The sequence below is a fragment of the Mobula hypostoma genome, chromosome 3 (assembly GCF_963921235.1).
Source record: "Mobula hypostoma chromosome 3, sMobHyp1.1, whole genome shotgun sequence".
NCBI classification, from domain to species: Eukaryota; Metazoa; Chordata; class Chondrichthyes; order Myliobatiformes; family Myliobatidae; genus Mobula; species Mobula hypostoma.
This window is the reverse complement of record NC_086099.1, coordinates 29,467,541-29,493,323: the sequence shown is the minus strand read 5'-3', so window position 1 is coordinate 29,493,323 and position 25,783 is coordinate 29,467,541. Positions and strand designations below refer to the sequence as shown.

The 25,783-nt window shown below is 38.3% G+C and overlaps 1 protein-coding gene across 2 annotated transcripts; it reads right to left on the bottom strand.

The window, feature by feature from the left end:
- Positions 1 to 88: 88 nt before the first annotated feature.
- taf1c (TATA-box binding protein associated factor, RNA polymerase I subunit C) lies at positions 89 to 25,783 on the bottom strand. Of its 2 annotated transcripts, XM_063042826.1 has the most exons (14): positions 25,618 to 25,783; positions 20,573 to 20,669; positions 19,620 to 19,729; positions 18,095 to 18,190; positions 16,418 to 16,488; positions 15,574 to 15,821; positions 13,526 to 13,654; positions 12,718 to 12,835; positions 9,929 to 10,000; positions 8,441 to 8,576; positions 7,356 to 7,484; positions 6,395 to 6,572; positions 5,110 to 5,247; positions 89 to 4,752 (listed from the first exon to the last, which is right to left on the bottom strand). In XM_063042826.1, exons 1-14 carry the CDS (start codon positions 25,753 to 25,755, stop codon positions 3,446 to 3,448), a joined length of 2,967 nt encoding a protein of 988 aa, XP_062898896.1. In that variant the 5' UTR covers positions 25,756 to 25,783; the 3' UTR covers positions 89 to 3,445. The 2 variants fall into 2 exon arrangements, with proteins under 2 accessions (XP_062898896.1, XP_062898897.1); XM_063042827.1 differs by lacking the exons at positions 20,573 to 20,669; positions 25,618 to 25,783 and having other exon boundaries at positions 18,095 to 18,149; positions 19,620 to 19,704.

Here is a 25,783-nt window from a genome sequence, read left to right as displayed (position 1 = left end):
GGTAGAAGGAAATGATGTTTTTATTTCAAAATATACTTTATTCAAAAATAAAATTATATACAATAAACCATTAAATGACTCTCAATCCTTTACATACATTTCCCTTATGGTTTCTACATATCCATACTTTGGCCACCCACATGGCACTCCAGTTGTTCACCTTACCACACCATTGTTGAGGGGTCTACACCCCGCTACCCGACCCCTCCCACTCCCGCGGGTGAAGGAAGAACCTATACTGTGGTCCTTCCCCACTGGGCTCTTGCCGTGGTTGCACCGAGTTTTCAGTGTGTCCCTCAGCACGTACTCCTGCAGCCGAGAATGTGCCAGTCGGCAGTATTCTGCCACGGACATCTCCATGTGCTGGTAGATCATCAAGTCTTTCACCGAGTTGATGATCTACCAGCAACACCGGATGTTGGTCTCCGTGTGCGTCCCCAGGAACAGCCCGTAGATCAGAGAATCCTTTGTTCCGCAGCTGCCAGGGATGAAACGTGACACTAGCCCGTCCATCCTCCTCCACACCTTCTCTGCAAACTGACAGTGTGCAAAGAGGTGGGTCAAAGACTCCTCCTCACTACAGTCCTCCCGTGGGCAGCAGGGTGTGGAGGTGACGTTCCGGGTGTACAGGAGGGATTTGACTGGGAGGGCCCCTCTCACCACCAGCCAGGTGAGGTCCTGGTGCCTGCCTGTTGGTGAGGTCTGGCGATGAGGCATTTTGCCTGATGTACTGGACAGTCTGCTCAGGGAACCACCCCACTGTGTCCATCACGTCCTCCTCCTGCAGAACATTTACGCACAGACCACTGCCTGATGGCCCTGTGGTCAAAGGCGTCCTCCTGGAAGAACTTTTCTACGAAGGACAGGTATGGCGGCAACAACCAGCTGACTGGGGCGTTGCGTGGGAATGGAGCCAGACACATCCTTCGTAGCGAAGGCGACAGGTAGAACCTGGGCATATAGTGGTACTTGGTGCCCACATATCTGGGCTCTACACACAACCTGATGCAGCCACACACGAAGCTGGCCAACAGGGTGAGGGCGACATTGGGGACGTTCCTGCCCCGATTGTCCAGGGACTTGTGCATGACGGTCTGCCTGATCCACTCTATCTTGAATCCCCAGATGTAATGTTAATTTAGTACAATTTATGTTTGTGCAAATGTATTGTATCCGTCATCTTCTAGCTTGTTGTCTTTCCCCTACCCCCACCTTTTTATTCTGGTGTCTTCCCCATTCCTTTCCTGAAGAAGGGTCTCGGCCCAAAACATCGACTTTTTATTCATTTCCAGAGATGCTGCTTGACCTGCTGAGTTCCACCAGCATTTAGTGTGTGTTGTGTATCTGATGCTATGTGCCCAAACAAATTTTCATTTCACCTATGCGAACATGTACATGTGCATTTGACAATTAACTCAACTTTCATTTTAAATGTTTTAAATAAAGGAAATACAGGAAGCATCAGCAGGTCTGAAAACAGAAACAGCATCTCGGGTCAATTACCTGTTATTTGAATGTTCTGACGTTCTTAGTAAATTCACAATGATGTTAAAATGATTACGGATCAACTATTCAATGACATTGCATTTGAATAAAGCCTTATGAAAATAAAAAAATAACATGCCACATTTTTTCTAGATACTCATCAAACTACACTTTACTATCGAGCCCAATTCTCATGCACAAGAAAAATAGATTTAAGGACTAGATGCAAATCATTTGGGACGAATCCTTACCGTAACACTTGTGTGGAAAGACCACAGAAACCAGACCCTTACCCTGGTAAAGTAATATAGACGGTTACATTAAAATAAACAGTGGAACAAAGCAACAGATCAAGCTAAGACAGATAAAGTTTAAGACATACCTGAAAGACCCCGGAGAATTATTAATAACAACATTTATAAGGAGCGAAAACAAATAAAATGAATTTAAGAGATGGTATTTTGATGATGTTTGTCAGACTACAAGCCCATAAGATATGAGCAGAATTGGGCCATACAAAGGCCTCTCCACCAGTTAATCATGGTCATTTTTTTTCCAATCCCATTCTCTTGTCTTCTGCATTTAATCTTAACTCCTTTACCAATCAAGAATTGATCAATCTCTGCCTTAAATGATTCGGTCTGCACAGCCCTCTGTGGCAGATAATTCCAGGAATTCACAACCTGCTGGCTTTTCATCCATTTTAATGCCTCTTTATTCTGAGGATGTGCCCTCAGCGATAACGTTTCCACTAGTATATGATTCATTCCCACTTTATCTGGACCTTTCAATATCCAGCAGGTTTCAATGAGATTCCCCCTTCATTCTTCTGAACTCCATCCAAAGCAGGCCCAAGCCATCAAACACCCCCTCATATTATAAGCCTGGGGTTGTTCTTGTGAACTTCTTCTGGACCCTCTCCAGGACCTGTACACCTGTCCAGGTGCAGCACAGTAGCATAGTGGTTAGCACCATGCTGTATAGTACAGGTGACCCAGGTTCAATTCCCACCGCTTCCAGTAAGGAGTTTGTATATTCTCCCCGTGACAGTGTGGGTTTCCTCCCACAGTCCAAAGATGTACCGGTTAATTGGTCATTGTAAATTATCCTGTGATTAGGATCAGATTAAAACATTAGGGGATTGCTGGGTGGCCATATTCAAAGGGCCGGAAGGGCTCACTGTATGTCAATAAACAAAAACAAAATACACCCACATATGGGGCCCAAAATTGCTCACAGTATTTCAAATGCAATCGGACCAATGCCTTCTGTGCTCCTCACAGCAGTGTCATACTTAAAGCAACCTGCCATCTGGTGTTAACAATTCAGTTTAACAGTAAAATTCCTTTACAGCACTGTCTGAAGATTGGAGTTCTAATGGTTCTGAGCCAAATGTATACTGTATTACTGCAATCTTTGGAATATTTGACACATTTAAAAGAGGTCCATAAAAATACTTAATGGTTCCTTGATTTAAGATGGTACTGAAATAGAATTTTAAGCCCTGAATCATACTTCTTATTGTTATTAGGAATTTAGTTACACAAAATGTTCCAAGTACTAAACATAAACTTTGACAATTATTAAATAGTTTTTTGCAAATAAGCTCTTTTTAAAAAAATGCAGGGAGAGAAAAAGTTTGCACTTGCATACATATTTCAGATTTTATAAAAACACTCAAATCATCTTTCAAATCACAATTTAGTTATAATTTTGGCCCAGAAGGAAACACATGACAATTGTCTACAGGACAAAAAGTGTTGAATCAACTTTATCAAATTTTTTTTAAAATTATAAATGTTCTTTGAGTGTAAAGTAACCAATATGAAGATAAAACATCAGCAGCATTAAAGTGGAAATTTCTAAAAATCCCACAAGACAAGAATTGTTTCACAAGATAAATGATTGAGTTAAATATTTGTTTCAGATGCGTGGCAGGCTTCAACATATCACAATGTTTCTAAAAACCCATTCTGGCTCTTTTCCTTTTTGGCTGAGATGATCCGGGCTGACTTCGAGGCATTGGAAGGAAGGACATTTCACTAGTGGATGCCATTTGTAAAGATCCAACATGTGACAATTGTGTAGAGGTAGCTAATGGTAAAAACCCATCTATTCCATCATCTCCTTGAGAAGACTGGGGTGTGAGATCTTCTAGTGCAGCTAAGTAATTTTGAAGAATTCTCTTTCTTTCCTTGGGAATACTGACCAACTGCCTTTCTTGTGGAAATGTGGGTGTTGGTGTTTGGTTTTGTTCTACTACAGACACACTGGATTGAAGATCCACTTCTCGTCCAAGATTTTCATTAACACTCGCATTTGATACTTCTAGAGATTTTTTTGACAGAACATTACTTTCTGCACCAGATAAGTAGTCACTCTGCTCTGAATCCAGCACAGAAGACCTACTCCAACCCGAAAAATCACTGAAGTCCGACAAATTAGACACTGAGGATGTGAAGCTCCCGGACAGTCCTCTGCGTCGTCCTGCTCGAGATAACTTTTCCAGTCTTCTTCTTGCTCGCAAAGCTCGGACCTTTTTGTCCCGGTTCACATCTAATTTTTCTGCCCACCACTCATTCCACTTACCTTCCCATGATGCTGTAAGTCTTTCACTCAATTCATCCCTCCACACTGAGGGATCCACAACATCTGGAACACTAACAGGATCAAGTATTGGAAAAGTATTTTGGCAAAGCACTTGCTTTTTTTCCATAACCGCTTTCATTTTATTCCACATTTCTTTGTATGTGTCATTTAATTCATTATCCTTCAAAAATGCTTTATGTGAGAACATGCGCTTTGTACTGATGACAGAATGCTTCTGTGGCTCTTCAAAACCATTTCGAAATTTCTGTTGCTTTTTTAAGAATGAGTTCATCCACCTTCTACACATGATAAGAGTAGCAGAACTGGGTGTTAAAGGTGTCTTAGTAATCTGCTTGATCGATGACTGGAATCTCGGTTTGTCTACTGCCCTCAGTGAAGAGGCTTCTTCCTGCCTTTCACTCTCACCTGGTACTAAATCTTGTGCTTCATCACGACTTGGTTCTGTACCACAGTTTACTGACTGTACCTTTTCACCCAAAGTAGCTGTGTTTGGTTCATGTTCACTTTCAGCTATCATTCCTGAGTCTTTCAATGTCCTTTTCCCGTTAGCTGACAAGTTCCGAGGGACCAATGTCTGGTAAAATAGGTCTCCTGCTGCAGACAGCTGAAACACTGACAGGGTCTTTTTGCCACGAGTGTGGTAAAGTGTCGCAAGTCCTGCAGAACAAATGTAAATTTAAAATGATGCTTTTTTTCCCCCACTCATAAAAAATGTAGCTAACCACAAATTGTTTCAGTACCCTTTTACTTTAATGTTTCTCCGCAACACATTTTATTCACCTGGGACTTCTCCAACAGCACAGCAGGTTACCGCAAGAGAAACCATGTGGTCTTCCATTGTTGCAGTGAAGTATTACCCCAATGCATTTTTTAAATTTCAAAAACTTTTAGTATTTTCATGCTTTTATCTTAATACTTAAAATGGTAAATATATTATGAGCTGATAATTACATCATGCTTTGAAATTAGTCCCCAGTTAATTTCAGATACTTTTTTTAAAAATTCAGATCTCACCTGCCCCAGCAGAGTGCAGTCTCTCAGCAACCATTTCATGTGAGTGAGGTCTCCTGACTGGCAGGTGTTGCATTATATCATAAATAGTGGAGAGTTTCTGTGGAGGCCCAAATGATTGGCAAGGCATCTGTGTCCCACCTAACAAAATAAAATTCAGAATAAATTACATTCCAGTATTACACTATATTTGTTGATTACTTCCAGCCTTTCTCAAGGAATAAAAGCATATTCCATAATCTTCTAGACAGAAATATGTGGAAAGAAAGTACTTGTTCATGCAAATCTCTTCTTGAGAATCTAATGCACTTTGAACTTTTCTGTCATCAAGAGAAACAACAGATCTTCCTCACTTTCCCCTTGGAACTATGACAAGCTTTCCCCAATACCTTTCCCACCCTCGCCTTGATTCCTTCTTCTCAACCTCTTGATGTACTTGATGAGCTTATCATAATCATTCACTGTATTCTTGATCAAAACATTTGGCTCTCATGGTAGCCAGAAAGCAAAATGATTCAGTCTTCATCATATAAACAACTAGGCTCTCTTCAAAATCAACAGATACGTCTGTCCTTCAAACACTGACCCATTTTCTTATTACAGCACTTGGCAAGTAATCATTGAGACTGGTGCCCACTTCTCCTGCGACTTAATCTGGATCAAAATCTCCTACAAAATGTGTAGACAGTTTTGGCTAGAATCCTAAATTATACTTTGTGACTGTAATCACATTACTTCTTCCCATCCTCTCTGAAGCCTTTCATACAGCATAATTTCTACATCATCTCCCAATACTTCATTGTCCAGCCTGACCGTCATTTGATTCCATTCTTACCTACCAAACTTTAGTCAAACAATCACCAGCAATGGCACCATTTCCCATCTTTTCACCTGACCACCCTTGGATGCTTCCCATTTATCACCACAGCACAGATGTCTAATATTAGACAATGACATTCAGCTCTTCCTTTTACCAGTTAATCTTACTACTTGTATGGTTTTCTTTAAAGCAGTTTAAAATGCACAATTTCCAAACAATACCTGTTTAATAAATTTTTAAAGTATTCCTCAAATGCTCCAGAACTTGAACAAATAACATTATATAACTGCAATGAATTTGGTTGTGTTTGCCGTTCTTTGGAGAGAGAATTTTAAGGACAGGTCTCTCCTGTATATGCCAAATAAAACATTCAATCATTCTCCGGGATCTCTATGACCTCATTATTATCACAGAGTAAGCAAACACTCATGTTCACCATCTATCATTGAGCTGGAAGTTTCTAATCACCTGAATACTGCAGAAGCAACACCTCCTGAGTGCGTTGAGTCCCCAAAACAATCTTGTTCGTTCTGTTCCTTACTGCCCCATTGGTGACTTGTGCAAACATTGGTGGCGAGTCCAAGGTGTGGTCCCATTTTAGAACAGGAACAGTAGAGAATCGTTCATCAACAATGTAAGCAGAATACTATATTTAAAAGAATATTCATTTAGTATTCAAGCAACATGTTCGGACACAGAATATCAATTTCAAATCTTTCACAATCCAGAGAAAAAAGTTCTAAACAGCTTATAACTTGACCCCATAAATGGCAGGGTGCAAAACTGAAAAGATTGCCAAGAAATCTGTCAAAATTTTGTGCTATTCTTTTACTTCTGACTTCTGTTAAAGTCATTACCGCAGCTTGATGTAAACATCAAAAGTGTTAGCAGGCTTCTTACTCATGAAGTGTGGCACAAAATAATCTGTTTCCTCATGAAACATTAAAAATCAACATTCTATTTCTCAGAAACAAAAACAGAAATTTGCACAAACCAAAAGAAATGGTAAGTAAATAAAGTAAATTTATTGAGATAGAAATGCTGGTTATGACATCTGAATCTATTTCTCTTCAATTTTTGCATGCACTAAATTCATGACTGGAAAGTAATTAATTCAAAGTAACAAAATAATTTGGTAATAAAGAGATATGAATTCAAGTGACATGAAGTAATTGTCACTTCAATTCACTTCTCTTTATTGCCAAATTATTCTGTGTTAGTTTGTATTCGCTTCTCAGTCATGAATTATTTTATCTCAGTTTAACTGGTAAACTCAAGCCGTGGTTCATAATCTGCTTTTAAAAACTACAAACAGTGTGTTTGTAAACTGATGGTCTCATTTGTGCACTTGATTTACTTGTCTGACATGTTTTTATAAAAAATTAAACAGACAGATAACTGTTAATACACAAGATTAAATTACACAAACCTGTGTTGTAATTAGGTGATGGTATGGATTTACATCACGGAGGTGTTTGGGAAGAATCACACGTTCACCTTTTTGGCAGTCAGCAGCAGCTCCTACCTTAAACAAGGTTTGGTTATAGCCTTCACCAGTCTGCATGAATACATTAAAAAGGGTTTGATGCCTTTCTTTGTTTCTGAACTTTGTTATTGCATTTATATTTTCTTTCAACAATAGGCTCATGGTGTTAAGACCCAGTTATGAGAATATTACCATCAATCCCTTTTCTGCCACTCATTTCCTGTAACTTATTCTCCCTCACAGATCCATCAACTCCCTCCAATTCTCTTACCATCAATCTATGCCAAGGTCAGCTGGCTACCGCAAATTATCTTCACTTTGTTTGGGATGTGGGAGGAAACCCAGATGGCCACAAATCCAAATCCAGAGGACCCAAGATTAGATCAAACCTGGGTTGAGTAAGACAGTAGTACCATCTACTGTGTCACCCTGACTCCCTGTGCATTAGCAATACAGCTACTAACTCCATGGTTTCATAGAAATACAGCATGAAAATATCTTTCTCCCCAAAGAAACAAAATTTAATTTACAAATAGCTGCAAACACATTTTATATTACAGTCAAGCCTATTAATTTAAAAATCTGACCTTACCCCTCGTTTTTTTTAATATACAAACATTCACACTTTGAAAAGATGCATTCTAATTACTTGTATCTGATTTCAGCATTAAAACTGAAGTGCGAAAGGTGGGAGGTACAGGAGCTATGAATAACCTAAATTCATAAATAGTTGATTTTTTTTGTAATGTTTGTACTTCTAGTTGCGACAGCTTTGTTTAGTGTTCTGTTTTTAATGACCGAAATTAGATAAAGTTTGAATTACTCCTTACATGTTGATAACAAAGTTATTTGGGTAGTAAAAACAATCCTGCATATAAATGTTCTAAACCTCAATAACAACTCAGGTTGAGAATGTTGAGAAGGAACTAGAAAAAAAATGAAAGATCATAACAATACAAAATTAAAAGAATATTCCTGAACCCAAGGGTTTTAAAACTACAATGAAATAAAATTTAAATATTTCTTACCCTCACATCAGTTAAGTCCAGTCCAGTTCTATCAGCATACATATACACCCGTGGGTGAGCTGTGAAGTCACACCACCTCCATGGTAACTGAGCATTGAAGTACAGGTTCTCTGTTTCCTTTCTTATTTTCTGAAGGCTAAGGTATAAACAAAAAGGTAATGTTAAAGTGTTAAAGGGAACCTTACATGTAAAATTAGTCTACCAATCCAACCTTAAAATAAGTTTTAAGTTTTACAAAACATGCACACATCTATGAACAAATCCAAACTTCTGACTCAGCTCAGTCTATGTACTCTTTGTTGAGGAAATATACTACAATTTAGTTACTCTAGCCTAGGCCTTCATATTAATTCAAAAAGACAGGAGAATATATAATTTCCCCCAACAAAAATCATCACAAAAAAGGACCAATCACAGGGAGCTGAGCAAATTGATCAGCTTTCCAAGACCTGGTCAAACCAAAGAAAGTATAGATTCGATAGATATCAGAACTATATGCTATCTATTTTTAAAATACAGACCCAAAATTACACCTGAACTTGACACACCACAAATTAGAAGCTACTATGCTTTGCATGTATTATTTTACATGTAATCCGGTATGTAATTATACATAACTCATAAATGCCTCTTCAATACTACAGGTTAAAATCACGAGAAAAGGTAACAGAATAGGCTAGTAACATAACTGTAACTTGAGAGAAAATAGTCTTCTCGATTTTCTCCCTTAAAATGGGAATCTATTTACTATTTTAACAGAATGTACAACTAGGAACAAAAAGACTCAAAGATTTGCTGCTAAAGCCATTGTGATGGCTTTTACAAAAGAAGATATTAATAGGATTAATTGCTCTCTGATGAGGCACTACTGCTTATCAACAAAAAAAACACGGTCCTCTATCAGAAACAGATTTATTATCACTGACATTCCAGGAAATTTGTTGTTTTATGGAAGCAGTAAAGTGCAAGGCATAAAGTTACAAACAATTTAAATACAAGAGGAATAGAGGGGTAGTGCTCATGGGTCATTCAGAAATCTGATGGCAGAGGGGAAGCAAAGCTGTTACTAAAATGTTGAGAGTGGGCCTTCAAGCTACTCAATGGTAGTAAAGAGAGAGGGCATTTCGCAGATGGTGAGGATCCATAATAATGGATACCACCTACTTGAGGCACTGGTGGGGAGGGTTGTGACCATGATGGAGCTGACTAAGCCTACAAGCCAAATATATAACTAAATCTGGCTTTTCAATAATTCTTTTCAGTCCACCCGTGCCCAACATTCATCCTTTGCTGCTTACAATTTACTTAAAATTTGATGAAAGTAAAACTTGTAGTTTTAATAACTCGTTGCCTAATCAAAACGCACATTGTGATTGGTATGCATTTATTTGAATTGAAAGTATAAAAGAAGCCTGCAGCTCCAAATGAAAAGGGAAGATTTTCCTGTCTATTCATTTTCAGGAACTTTCAAAGTACATTTGCATTTACCCTTTGTCCAGGACCCAAAGATAGGCAGCTCCACACTCACTGGCAATTACCAGCTCTCCAGGCACATGAGGGCTGAGATAAAAGAATAAATAATTATAGCTAAAAGATTTCAGCACTGCATGTATTAAGCCCTATAACTTCTACAAGAACTTAACATGGTAGTCTCAAACATTTAACATTTTTTTTAATAAGAGAAAAACCTTACAGCCAAGCTGCCTCTTACTAAGTCTTAACTTAATCCCACTCTGCTTCTCTTTTCATAAGTTACACTTAGAAAAGCTAAGAAAATACAAGGACAACAAACACACTGCATGTAGAAGAATCTTTTGGCCCCAAGAACCCAACATAAATTGTAGAACTGCCAAAATTGTAACCAAAATTATTCCATTGTAGTTTGCGCAAAAGGACAAAATCAGTTACAGAATAAGCACTAATTGAGAGGAAACACTCCAGTGTCTATTGGCTTCTGGTGTTTAAATCCATTGTCAGGAACAAAGTATAAAAATTGTTGCTTCACAATCGTTTTATTAAGAATTGATAGAACAAAGAGAATAGGGACAGAACAGTGACGGGGGTCTTACTACTTGAAGAAGGGAGGAACTAAAGATGCCACCTAGCATAAAACAGCTATTTCTATTACCAGAGATAAGAAAATTCCATAGATAATAATCCAATTAGAAAATACCTATTCAATGCTGTAGTAAAATTAACCAATGAGAAAAGTTATTCACTTAATGAAAGAAAAAAAGCACCTTCAGCTTTATACTTTGTATAACCACCAGAAGCATCGTAAACTTTTTAAGCATATATAAAGGCTACTTAAAATACAAGCAGATAATAATCAAACTGCAAAGAAGATGACAATTAAAATTAAACAGACAGATCGAACAGTACTTAGCTGTGTCTTCTACCTGTCTTTCAAACACAAATAGCTGTCTTTAAAATGTACATCTCAACATCAATAGGTCCAGATTAAAGCTCTCAACACAGGTATCATGCTCTAACTTAACTAAGTAAATTAGGAAAACAATGACTTATTGATCTACCCTTCAAAGATAAAAATTTGCATTTTAACCCGCCCCCCCCCATTCTAGTAGCAAAACATCTGGAGCCTCCTTCACAGCAGCTTTATTGAAAAAAAATTATCATCCAGCCACAGAGGGATATTGCAGATGAACAAAAGTTTGGACAGAAATAGGTTCTATGGAAGAGAGAGCTGGCACATGGAGGAATTTAGTGAGAGAAGTCTAGTGGTTGAAGTGTTTTAATGAGGTAAGTATTATGAAGGATTGAAATCAGAGGCTTAAAAAGCCAGAAATAGAAAAACACATTTCTCAAGAGTACTGCAATGAAAGAAATAGAACTATTTGGAAAAAGGAATAAAAGCTTTTAAAATTGAGTCATTGCTTGCACAGATCTGGAAATAGAGAAGCAATGGTTAAACACCATATGGTGAAATTTAGGACATGAATACCCCAGAATTCTGCATGAATTTATAGAGGGTTAATTGCGAGAAGCCACCCAGAAGTGCAACAGGAGAGCGCAGAAGCAGCAGCTCAAGGCATACAAAAAGTGTGAAGAGGTGCCAGCCTAGCCAAGGTGTAATACCAGTCTACATGCACAAATAAAGAACAAAAACTGCACAAAGTAAAACTAAAACACACAAACTGCTGGAGGAACTCGGCAGATCAGGCAGCATCCATGGAAAGGAATAAAGTGTTGATGTTTCAGACTGAGGCCCTTCAGCAGGACTGGAAAAGAAGGGGGAAGGAACCAGAATGAGAAGGTATGCTGGGGGGGGTGGGGGCGAGGAGGATTACAAGCTATAAGGTGATAGGTGAAGCTAGGAGCGGGGGAAGGTAAGTGTGTGACTTCTCCCCCTTCTTCCATTCCCTATTCTGGATCCCCTCTTACCTCTTCTCCTCACCTGCCTACACTGTAAATTAAAAATAAACAATTCTAACAGTGAAGTGGACCCTGAGTGAACTCAGGGAGTAAATCTCTAGTAATTTACCTGGAAGACCATTCAATGTGTGAATTATGCTATCTGAACTTTATAGATGGTAGAAATAATTTAGTTGTAATCTTTCTAAGATTGTCATAAAACACTTCTTTTCCAAGAATTTATTCTCATAGTTCAGCCCTCAAGTTTCTGTCTTACTGCTCTTTAAACTGTCCCTCACTGTGTGATGGCTGAAATAAATTTAAAGTTGCAGAACAAACAATTCAGCCCCATCATCACACAGAACACTTACCTGCAAATTGTATTCTATTTGCAAATGGTGCAGTATGAAAACTATATCCTACTGAATGCTCTTAGAGTCACATAATTGTTTGAGTATATTACAAAGTATTAATTAAGTAAAAGGAACAATATTAATAAAAACATAGTTAAACATATAACCTTCATATACATAGCTCCTTTAACATTGCAAAATGTTGCAAAACGATTCAGTAACATATCAAATATATTGCATCAAAAAATGGAAATATTATAAGGACTTACCTGGAGACAGGATTTCAGGAAAGACTGGCAGCAGTGTTTGAGAGAATTGCTTTAGAGTGGAACCCAGATGACTAATGGCAAGAATAAATTTAGTACCCTTATTCTTCCATGAGAAAGCTAGATTCCAAAATGGCCAGGTGTGGGCCATAAAGTTTCAGTCCAAGTTTAATTCCAAACTTGGGAAGGGTAGAATTTATGATTTAAGAAAGCTTGGAGAATATGCATTTTACAAATCCTGAGTATTAAGATTTCAGAAAAATTAAACTCTGAACTTAATCCTTACCTGACATTAATGCATGTAGCCACTTCTTCTGTCTGAACCACTTGTAAGGCAGCTGGATTTATTTCACCGGAGAGTTTCCATGCTCCACAATGGTAGTCAGAGCGAACCCCTACAAAAACTGCCATTTGGAAAAAAGTTTGGTGAACAAATAAGCATGATTTATTAATAAACCATTTTTAAATTAGAAAATTAATTATATTCATGTGTACAAATTTATTCCGTTTTTTAAAAATCAACATAGCCACAGGAGTGAGCCATACAGGCAATGACTCTACACAGTGCATTAAATAGAGAGGTGCAGTAACTTTACATGTTTGTAGAATTGGACAATAAACAGAATAGTAAGTTGTTTAAAGAAAGTCATCTTTTGGACCTGAATGTAAGATGGGCTCGCAATAAGACACTGGCATCTTTCAATGGCATTAATCTGAAAAGTAATTCCATGGTACCAAATATCAAAAGGAATGGCATTATAACAAAGGTGGAATATTACTTTAAATACTTTGCATGTGAGGTATTTCACTGCTAAGAAAGTCAGCTTTATATATCTAGAATACATCTGCTTCTTCAGATGCTCTTAAATAGTGATACAATTTAATTTATTCCTCAATCAACTGTATTCCTAACAGTGAGAATCTGCTGTCAATCATTAGCATAATTATTACAATACTTCCCATCATATGTAGTGTTTTGAGACACTAGTATGTTAAAGCTCCAATATAAATGCAAGTTTTTCTTCTTTCCATTTAAAATAAAATTTTGAAAAATACGAAACATTGCAAATACAATCGTTATCATCTACTATTACCTTCTTCCTCCAAAGCACTAGAGTTGATTTGGTGAATTCTACCCTTCAGTTCAAATTTCACTGGCTTAAATTTCATGTTCAATTTTGGCATTTTATCTTGATCATAACTCAGTGCAACTTTATGGAAATCTGATGCTTATGCATAAAGGAACATTAACAACAATGATAAAAAAGTAAATCTTCATGTTTCATGCCTCTCATTAATATAACAGAATGGTAAACTCAAGACTACTACTTTATAGCTCCCTAACCTCTTCAGTATCATGAACCAAAATAAACTTCTACATTAAACTTACCTTTGGCAGAGTACCAAGTCCTAATGCTAAATTCAGAAAATAATACAAAAGGTGAATTGATCTTTATTCCACAAGTAAACATTCAACAAGCATATAAAAGTAGTTCAGTGCAAGCTTCAAAACAGAGGAAACTGAAAGAAATGTTTTGTTTGAAACAGAAAAAGAATTTGAGAAGTATTGATGTACCTTTTCCCTTAGCATCAGGGTTTTGGATTTTAAATACCAGTATTTAATGTACTGACAGTTCAGTGCATTAATGAGGAAATGCATCTTTAGGTGAGACAGTAAATGGTGATTCAGTTGATATGTTCACTAACACATTAATCTGCCATGACAAAATGTAAAAAGACCTGAAGATTCCCCTCTTAAGCACCTTTCATCCTTGACTTCACCCTAAGTAGATGACTTGATCAACTCTGGTATTTGGCACACTGCTATGAGAAATTTGCTGCTGCATTTATCTGTAGAGGGCAGTAATTCCATTTCAAATACCATGTCAAGCTCTGTGGGTAGAAGAAGGTACTGTTACAAATTTAGACTTTTGTTATCCCATCGTCATCATGGCCCAACGATTGATGTACCATCAACCTTCAGACCATGCCACTCAGGGGCTTGCGCTAATACTATTTTTTGTAACCTATGTGCTATCATAACTATATGTTGTGTGCATTGCGTGTTACTGCATGGTACATACAGTGTTTTGCAGCTTGGCCCTGAAGGAACACTGTCTTATTCCTCTTTTTACTCCCTACAGATCTCTTAATTCCTTCCCTTCAGATACATATCTATCTCCCTTTTAAACACTACATTTAAATCTGTTTCACTAAAATGCATGCTGAACTGCAAAGAACTTCTTTCCTCATATCACTTCCAGTCCTTGAGAAAATCATCTTAATTCTACACCCCCTGGTCCATGACCTTGTCACCAATTAGACAATAATTAAGGCAGTGTCTTTTTCCCTTTAGACATGTACAATTTTGGACAATAATACAAAACAATGAACACACTAAGTTACCCCATACTCATGAGTTATTTTACTTAAACAATTCGATTCCTCACTACCAACCTAAAAGCTGAACTTTTGAACCTGGCTAGAGCTCAGTTTCATGGGCTCCTGTGCAAGTCCTGGTGAGAAACCCAATGCCTGTGAGACTGAGTCCAGGGCCAAGTACTGGAGGTCTGTCTATCTGTGTGAGGGATAGAAAAAGGGCTTGCTTTGGTGTTATTGTCTTGTTTTGTTCTTCTTGTGTTGCTGCTGCTGCTTTTGTTGTTGTGTTTTGCGGTACATTGTGTTGCTGCGTTGAACGTTGTGTACGTGCAATGTTGGTGCCGGAATGGGTGATGACACTTGTGGGGTGCCCCCAGCACATCGTGGGATGCATTGGTTGTTAACACAAATGATAAATACTGCTGTATGTTCCAATGTGCATAAGATAAATAAATTTGAATATGAATCCATCATTAAACTGAAATACTTGTTTTCAATTTCTCTACCTAAGATCATCTCTCATTTTTAAGCTTTCTCCAGTCCTTCTAACATCCAGGATCATTACATCCTTCCACTGCTGGCCTCTTTAAACCCTGACTATACTTGCTATACCCATAATGGCTATGGCTTCTGTGTCATTCACAAAACTCCAAAATTCCCACACCAAAATCCTTTCTAGCCTTCAACCGCACTAAGATGCAGTATAAACGCTAACTTTGGACTAAGCATTCAGTCAGCTGACAACAACTACTCAGAAGGATACTCAGAAAGTTCATGGAGTTGCTGCCAGGATAGATCAAACATCCATCTTCAGAATTGGCCCCTTCGGAAAAGGGGCAATATACCAGAGCTCCTCCAGTGGCAGAGTGATCAAACAGAAGTTTGTTCCTTTGAATCTTCATTTCTTCATGAATATTTTCTGCCAGTAAGTCTGGTGGAATGTCAAAAATAGACTCCCGCAGCAACAGATTTAAAAGTCTCGCATGTTTACTCGCACTAGAAAGTGGGCATCTATATAAAAAGCATAAAACAGAATAAATGCTTAGAAGACAGTGATCTGCAAACTTATTGAGATCTTAACAAAACTGACATTTTATACAAACAAGATTTTTTTTGGCTTAATAATTACTAATAAAGGACAGTAACTGTGATGAATCATCAACAGCATATGAACCTAAGGGAACTTTGAATTTTGTGTTTAATATTTACAAATTGCAGCATTACAATCTGGTGAATAAACTACAGACGTCGGTACTGAGGTAGAAGCCATTGTAAAAGATGTTCCTGGAGCTAACGTACAATTTTTTTGAAGATTGTTGTTTAAACAAGGACCTTGGAAAATATAACCCAGAGAAATATATCTGCACAAAAGCATTACTGACACTAGAAATCAAATGAATTAGAAAGTGCTAGGAAGGTTCAGCAGATCTGGCAGAACGCAAGAAGAGAAACAATATTTTCAGATCACTAACCACCTGTCTATGTCAGTGATCTGGAAAAGCAATTGTTTTCTTTCCACAGATGACGCCATGCCAGTTATTTTTAGATGAGAAAGCTCTATAGAGAGAACAATTTCATAAGGTATTCCCTCCAAGATAAATTCTTACCCTCTCTTTTTTACACGCTCTGTGAATGCTCTCAAATGGTTTACATTGACTGCTGTCTTCCTTGCGTTTCCCTTGAAGAAAAAAAAACATAGAATCAGACTAACATGCATGTTAAATTATTCCTCCACATTCACACATGTGCACTGCTAAAAATAATGAAGGCAAATGTAATATTAAACATTGAAGATCTAACAAATTGAAGCTGTGGGCTGCAATAAATTTGGGGAAGATGAACAAGCAAAAAACAAACACAATAAACGATAACATAACATGTACAAGAAAAAACAGAAGTCTCTAATGCACAGATCCTAAAAAATAATGAGGCTTAATATATTATACAAGATACCTTCCTTTATACCCTAAGGAATAAGTGCCAGGGCAGAGAGGTTTTACTAAAACTGCAACAGACAATTCTGCCAGCTTGGCTGACAGCTAGAATAGTCTGTATAGTTGAGGTCATTATATTACAAGAACAGTTTTTTTTCCATCTGCCATCAGATTTCTGAATGGTCCATGAACTCAGGAAGTGTATGAACTTTTATTGGTACTTTTAGTAATTTGTTATGCCTGCACAGTACTGCAGCCATAAAGGAACAAATTTCACAGATTATGTCAGTGACAATAAATCTGATTCTGATAATACCAGAGAGGGAAACAGAGGAACTATATGAAGAGGCTGCTCGGATGGGTCCAAGCATATCCCTGCTGTGATGTAAACTTTTTTATTTCAATGGATTTGCAGTGATTCTCAACTTTATGGTAGTCCTGGGAAAGCAAAATTGAGTTGTGGACAGAATAGTGCAAGGAATGGCCGAATCAGATACTCAAAATGCTCATATATATTATGGGTTCTGACATTACACAATAGACTTAATTTGTAACTACAGAACAATGACATATATAATGACACATGGTGCTTCAGGGGTTTATCTGAAAAGTATCACACTGGGACTGGAGAAGATCAAGTGTTGGAAATTAAGACAAATAACAATAGGTAAGTGGTGACCACATAAACTGACTAAACGTTTATCATTTTTCGAAATACAAAAAAAAGCACAAATCAATCAACCTAGTTCTTCATCCTTTCCATTTTGTCCCTCTCGACATCACTCATAACCAGCACAAGTCCCCCTTTGGGACATTATCCATGTGAACATATTAATATTTGGATACTATCAGTATTTCAAGCATTGGGGATAGTGCAGGAAGTGAGACAAAAATCTTAATTTCACAGCATAACCATTTCCAGAATTACTGAGAACTTATTTTTTCCCCTCTTTCTAAACCAACTGAATGTTAAATAGACAGCATTTTGTTTTATTCTGATTATTTACAGCTTAAACATTAGTATATTTAATATTTCAATTATAGACTATGAGAAAGCTTCCAGTAAAGAAAGAAATCTACCCTATAAGGAGGTTTTATGGAATTTTGTTTGTTGTATTTCTTTAATAAAACTGGAGATCAAAATTCTATGCAAAATAGTTTGTAAGTTAGTGTGATACACACATCTAGGAGACAAACTGGTTTCTGGAACAATTCACCAAAGTAAGATTAAATCTGTAATTTAGTACAGATTTCTAAATGTAACATTTAGCCACATTAAAATCAAAGCAGCTTCTCTTAAAATGAGAAGAATAGATTGTTCAAAATAATATCTTAAAAAATAGTTCTTACCCTGAGAACAGATTCACCAAAGTAAAAGTGCTCTTCTAGCAGCTTGCCCATTGAGCTGAAGGCATCATTATAATGATCAAGGAAGAAGTTAGCCATCTTCAAAGTTATAAAAAGGACACCAGTGACAGTATTAACATTTTCAGAAATAGAAATAAAACAAACTCTCTCTCAATCATAAATCATTTTATAAATTCTTCAGAATATCACGCGCAATTTCAGACAGAATAACTGTAAAGCCTGTAAGATATTAGAGATACAATTATTCTTGCAACTTGATATGCATGTTAGAAACTTATTAAAGTTAGCAGTAATTAAATCAAGCAAGCCACATTTCACTTGACACAAGTAAACACACTATTGTATGAGTCACTGAATATTTCAATGAAAAAAATTTAAATATCTAACAATCATCACAAAAGTTATTAAATTATAAGCCAAGTAGCTCACAGGAGGCATATACCATAACTAGTGGGACCGTGAAAGTATTGTGGGATAAAGGGAGCTCTGCATACAAGCCCAAATATCCCTGTGTACAAGCACACCTAGAAAGAACAGAAACAAAGACTACTTTCTAAACGTGGAGAAAATTCAAAAATCTGCAGTGCATAGGGAGTTGGAATCCTTGCGCAGGTTGAGTCAGTGGTGCAAAAGGCAAGTGCAATGTTAGCATTCATTTCAAGAGGAATGGAATAGATGTAATGCTGAGGCTTTATAATGCACTAGTGAGGCCTCACGGAGTATACTGAGCAGTTTTGAGCACCTTCTTTAAGAAAGAAAATGCTGACATTAGAGGGAGTTCAGGAGGTTAACAAGAATGAATTCTGGAATGAAAGGCTTATTGGATGAGGAGTCATTGATGGCTCTGGGTCTTTACTCACTGGAATTTAGAAGAATGAGGGGTGAGTCTCATTGAAACTTATTGAATGTTGAAAGGCCTGGATACAGTGGATGTGAAGAGGATATTTCCTATGGCGGGAGAGTCTAGGACCAGAGGCCACAGCCTCAGAGTAGAGGAGCAGTGCTTTAGAAAGGCGAAGAGGAAGAATTTCTTTAGCCAGAGGATAGTGAATCTGTGGATGTGGAGGTCAGGTCATTGGTTATATTTAAGGCTGAAGTTGATAAGCTCTTGATTAGTCATGGCGTGAAGGTTATGGGGTGAAAGCAGGAGAATGGGGTTGAGAGGGAACTGGATCAGCCAAATGGTCTAATTCTGCTCCCAAGTCATATGGTTTTAGACATTGAAGACAGGATGCAGGATACCTGCCCTCATTAGCTGAGGGATAAAATATAAGCACAGAGAAATCTTGTTAAGGCCTTATAAAGCATTGGTTAGACCACAGCTGAAATATGGCTTGTAGTGCTGGTTGCCACACCGTAGGATATATATGCTTGCACTGGAATGGGTGCAGAAGACATTCACCAGATTGTTGCCAGGGTGGGTGGAATGTGCTGTACATGCTATTAAACTACCACGCAGCACAAGTTTATCACTTAAACCTAAGTTACAACTTTTCCCAAAACATACCTGCTCTGTGAAATTAAGTGGGGCCATTGTCATTGCCTCTGTTTTTCCACCTGTCATTATCCTGCCAGTGTAAGTCAGCTCTTCTAGGCTTACTGGACGGAATTTGCACCCTTAAAAACAAGTAATAAAAATAGTTTAAGACAAATAAAATAAGACACATGCTCTAGACCCTCCCCCCCCAATTGAGGAGTTCCTTTAAAACAAGCTAAAATGCTTTATGAGAAATGTCGTAACAATTTTTAAAATATTCTTTTTCATTTACTTGTATTTCACAAATAACTTCAAAGCTAATTGACAAAAATGTGTTACGTGGCAGAAATGCTATAAATTCACATACATAAAGAGGGACAATTTGACAGATATTCTTGAGGTAGTTTCTTTTTCTTTTCCTGAAAATCATGACTGGTACCACACCACACTTATTCCATTAGGTTTATCTTTCACTGGCATCACACCGAATGGATAAGCCTTCCTGAAAGTTTATACTGAACAGTATTTGGTCATAAGAATTGCACAATCACACCAACTTCATCCTCATCTAAAATCCCTACATGCATACTGTCTATCCCTCTGATAAATGGTCATGTTAAAGGATAAGTTAAAACTTAACCAGAAACATCATCTCCTTTTCGGATGGTTCCAAATTACTTAAAGGCTAAGAGCGCTTTAGAATTGCAATTACTTTTAATTTATATTAAAAAATTATTTATAATCAGTGGATCTTTGACTTTCAATTCTGATGGAAAATAATCAACCTCTCTAGATGCCCTTTGACTTGCTCAGTTCTGTTTTGTTTTTCTAATATATGCCTTCCAAATTCAGAGTACTTTGTTTTGGTTCCCAATATTACAAACTACCAGCAAAGAGTTTTCTTAACACATATTTCACCTATAATCTATTTTCGATACACTATGTTATTAATAACTTAGCAAATGAAATCAAATTTACATTACCTGTTTTGGCTGGAAGTAGTGGAATTGGAACTGGTTCCAATGGTTCCCAGTTCTCTCGTTTCAAACATTTTAAGGCTGCCCATTTCAATTCTGATGCCTGCAATTGCAGTTGTGTACATTTGTAAACCAAACAATAAAAATTGATTCAAGAAACTACAACAATTAAAGATTTAAAAATAATTAAATGCTATTAAAAATGCATGCTTTAGAGTGGCCAGAAATGCTGATGAGGCAATTATAACTCACTTAAGTCTGTACATTACTCAATTCTGAGACATTTTGGTGAAACCACATCAGAAAACAGTATTTTTCTCCCTATTTAAGAAACGGATATCACTGTGTGGGAAACTACTCAGAAAAGGTTATTAAAATAAGCAGGTTCTGTAATGAGGAAAAGTTGGACAAGTTAGGCTTGTGTCTTTGAGTTTCTAAGAGTGGAAGTGAATTTAACTGAAATATGAAAGATCCTAAGAAGACTTAACAGATAGATACACAGAATCGAGTTTAATATCATTGTCTCATATGGCATAAAATGTTATTTTGTGGCAGCAGAAAAGTGAAAAGACATAAAATTACTACAAATTACAAAATAAGTATTGCAAAAAAACGAAATGATTCCTTGTTTGCACTACAGGTGTCCCCCGCTTTTCGAACATTCGCTTTACGAAACCTCACTGTTACAAAAGACCTACATTAGTACCCTGCTTTCGCTTTCAGAAGGTGTTTTCACTGTTACGAAGAAAGGCAGCGTGCGATAAAAAATCAGCATGCGATAAAAGGCAGAACGAGCCCCGAGAGTGAAATTTATTCTCTCAGAATCCACTCTTCTGCACCATTTTTCTCAAAGGGTATAAGCAGAATCTTTGAATATGTTAAGGTAAAGGTATTTGACAAGCATGGGGAATAGGATACTGCAGGTGGAAAACAAAATGGAGAATTGAGGTCAGCCATGATCTTATTAAATAGCACAGCATATTTGATGAGACGTGGCTAATTCCTTCTTCTAATTTGCACATACCAAACATTACTCGGGGGCATGAATGTCAGCAAAAAATCACTGGAAGTTCAGGGATCTTTAGTTAATGAGTGATAAGAATGTAGAATTCATTCTCCTCATAACTGCAGTTCACCATTCCAGATACCATCAATGTGAATCTTGTTGCTACCAACATTCTTTCTGCAGTCTGGTGACTAGAACTGTACCCAATTCTCCCAAGTGTGGTCTAACCACACTTGGAACTGTAATACTTCATTCTTCATTCTTAATGTTTTACTTTCAAGTCACTATGTGTAAAGATCACCAAATTGTTCTGGTCCAGCTACATTAACACTATTGCCAAGAAAGCACACCAATGCCCACACTTCCTCAGAAAACTAAAGTAATTTCACATATCCTAGTAGGGGACAGAGGGTCCAGTGAGATGGAGGAACTGAGGGAAATACATGTTAGTAGGGAAGTGGTGTTAGGTAAATTGAAGGGATTAAAGGCGGATAAATCCCCAGGGCCAGATGGTCTGCATCCCAGAGTGCTTAAGGAAGTAGCCCAAGAAATAGTGGATGCATTAGTGATAATTTTTCAAAACTCTTTAGATTCTGGACTAGTTCCTGAGGATTGGAGGGTGGCTAATGTAACCCCACTTTTTAAAAAAGGGGGGAGAGAGAAACCAGGGAATTATAGACCGGTTAGCCTAACATCGGTGGTGGGGAAACTGCTAGAGTCAGTTATCAAAGATGTGATAACAGCACATTTGGAAAGCGGTGATATCAATGGACAAAGTCAGCATGGATTGTGAAAGGAAAATCATGTCTGACGAATCTCATAGAATTTTTTGAGGATGTAACTAGCAGAGTGGATAGGGGAGAACCAGTGGATGTGGTATATTTGGATTTTCAAAAGGCTTTTGACAAGGTCCCACACAGGAGATTAGTGTGCAAACTTAAAGCACACGGTATTGGGGGTCAGGTATTGATGTGGATAGAGAGTTGGTTGGCAGACAGGAAGCAAAGAGTGGGAATAAACGGGACCTTTTCAGAATGGCAGGCAGTGACTAGTGGGGTACCGCAAGGCTCAGTGCTGGGACCCCAGTTGTTTACAATATATATTAATGACTTGGATGAGGGAATTAAATGCAGCATCTCCAAGTTTGCAGATGACACGAAGCTGGGCGGCAGTGTTAGCTGTGAGGAGGATGCTAAGAGGATGCAGGGTGACTTGGATAGGTTAAGTGAGTGGGCAAATTCATGGCAGATGCAATTTAATATGGATAAATGTGAGGTTATCCACTTTGGTGGCAAAAACAGGAAAACAGATTATTATCTGAATGGTGGCCGATTAGGAAAAGGGGAGGTGCAACGAGACCTGGGTGTCATTATACACCAGTCATTGAAAGTGGGCATGCAGGTACAGCAGGCGGTAAAAAAGGCAAACGGTATGCTGGCATTTATAGCGAGAGGATTCCAGTACAGAAGCAGGGAGGTACTACTGCAGTTGTACAAGGCCTTGGTGAGACCACACGTGGAGTATTGTGTGCAGTTTTGGTCCCCTAATCTGAGGAAAGACATTCTTGCCATAGAGGGAGTACAAAGAAGGTTCACCAGATTGATTCCTGGGATGGCAGGACTTTCATATGATGAAAGACTGGATGAACTAGGCTTATACTCGTTGGAATTTAGAAGATTGAGGGGGGATCTGATTGAAACATATAAAATCCTAAAGGGATTGGACAGGCTAGATGCAGGAAGATTGTTCTCGATGTTGGGGAAGTCCAGAACGAGGGGTCACAGTTTGAGGATAAAGGCGAAGCCTTTTAGGACCAAGATTAGGAAAAACTTCTTCACACAGAGAGTGGCGAATCTGTGGAATTCTCTGCCACAGGAAACAGTTGAGGCCAGTTCATTGGCTATATTTAAGAGGGAGTTAGATATGGCCCTGGTGGCTAAAGGGATCAGGGGGTATGGAGGGAAGGCTGGTGCAGGGTTCTGAGTTGGATGATCAGCCATGATCATACTGACTGGCGCTGCAGGCTCGAAGGGCCGAATGGCCTACTCCTGCACCTATTTTCTATGTTTATATGTTTCTCTCCTGAATTGAATCCTACAACTTTTTTTTATATACATAAATGCACATTAGAAAGTATCCCAACAGGATGTGTGACAGCTTCACTTGGCAACTGCTCTGCAGAAGATCAAAATAAATTTCTCTATTTTTATTTAGAAATACAGTGTAGAACCGGCCCTTTTGGCCCAACAAACCGCGCCGACCAGTAACCCACTGATTTAACCCTAGCCAAATCAAAGGGCAATTTACAATGTCCAATTAACCTGCTAACTGATACGTCTCAGTATGAGAGGGGAAACCGGAGCCCCCGGAGGAAACCCCCACACACACACAGGAAGGAACATACAAACTTGCTTACAGAGGATGCCAGAATTGAACCCTAATGCTCCGAGCTGTTACAGTGTTCAGTGTTGCACCAGCCGCTACTCTGGCGCCCGTATGATATTATACCCTTAGCCAGCTGCAACAGGCAGGCCACGGTGTTCACATGTTAATCCCAAACATCTAAAGCTTACACTGTTCCAATCAGAACTCCATTAAAGCAGCAGTTAGCAAGATGGACGGAGGAATTACATCAAGTACCCCCACTCCAACACTTGTAGATCAGACACTGGCTTCATCAGCCACTTCAAGAGTCAGGATTCAAGATTGTTTAACATCATTTCCAGTGCACAAGTGTAAAGGAGAATGAAATGATTGTTACTCAGGAGCTGATGCCCACAAATGATAAAGAAAGCAATAATAATTTTAAAACATGATAAGTATAAATACATAAGCTAGCTTATTTACATAGATTGATTGATTATACACAAATTGCAGTGAGTTGCCAATGTACACCTCACAAATAAGCCTCCCCACCACTGACACTTTACACTGTCTCAGGAAAGCAACTACATAATTAAGGCAAACACGGGGAGATCTGCAGATGCTAGAAATTCAAGCAACACACACAAAAAGTCCTGACGAAGGGTCTCGGCCCGAAACGTCTTCTTATAGATGCTGCCTGGCCTGCTCCGTTCACCAGCACTTTTTGTGTGTGTTGCTTGTATATAATTAAGGACCTCTTCCACCCTAGTCATTCTCTGTTCTCCCCTCTCCTATCAGGCAGAAGATGCAAAAGATCGAAAGCACATATCACTGTATTCAAAGACAGATTGCATACTATTATTTCCGACATTTGAGCGAACCACTCATATACTACAGATGATTGATCTCAATCTCCCAATCTACGTCATCATGGTCCTTGCATTTCATTTCTTTATTCACTTTTACTGTAGCTGTAATTTTCTCTCATCCTATTGGGCAGAAGATACAAAAACTAGAAAGCACAAACTAACAGGTTTAAGGACAGTTTCTATCCAACTGTTATAAAACTACTCAGTGTTTCCCTAGTAGGGTAAAATGGACTCTTAACCCCACAATCTACTTTGCTTTGATCTTGCACCTTACAGTCTACTAAATGCCCTGTACTTTATTCTGCTCTCTATTAGTTATTGTCTTCCTCAACGTACTTTTGTAATTAATGGATCTGTATGAACGGTATGCAAGACGTTTTTCGCTGCATGTGAGAATAATAAACTAATTTAACAATTACATTTACCAACATACTGCATTGTTTTCTTTTTACTACTGACGTACTTATAAATAGAATGGCCTGTATCTTACTGCATCTCGGAATACGTGACAATAATAAACCAATAATAGGTATAACGAGAAAGGGACGTGGTGAGATGGGGGTGTGGGGTGGCAGTTATGAAGGTGTTGTGTTGTGTTCCTTTAGTTATGGAGAGGGACACACAGATTGATGTAATTGACAAACGGGAGGAAACTAGAGCGGCCTACACGATGCAGGGAGTTGTCCATCTCCATCCCCAGCCTCCACCCACACGTTAAATTGCCCCTTCCTCTGCAGATGCCCAAGGCCTGACCCCAGTCCCCTATTCCTAGTTGCGGAGCACTGCAATTTCTAAAGTTTAAAAACTCTCACCTGCTGGTCGCCAGTCTCCGCCACGAACGGCTGGACACGTTCATATTTCCCGCAGGATCCAAGCTCTCGCCTCTGCGCATCGATGGGGCCCGGGCTGTAGAAAGTGGGGAAGAGGGAATAGGGGAAAGCGCTGGCCATGTGAGCGACCAGGACGCGCGCCGACCAC

Coding starts and splice junctions, on each gene's coding strand:
- taf1c (XM_063042826.1), bottom strand. CDS start 25,755: ATGGCCAGCGCTTTCCCCTATTCCCTCTTCCCCACTTTCTACAGCCCG. Junction 19,730..20,572: donor ACTACTTCCAGCCAAAACAG/GTAATGTAAATT, acceptor CTTGTTTTTAAG/GGTGCAAATTCCGTCCAGTA. Junction 13,655..15,573: donor CAACTCCATGAACTTTCTGA/GTATCCTTCTGA, acceptor CATAAGCATCAG/ATTTCCATAAAGTTGCACTG.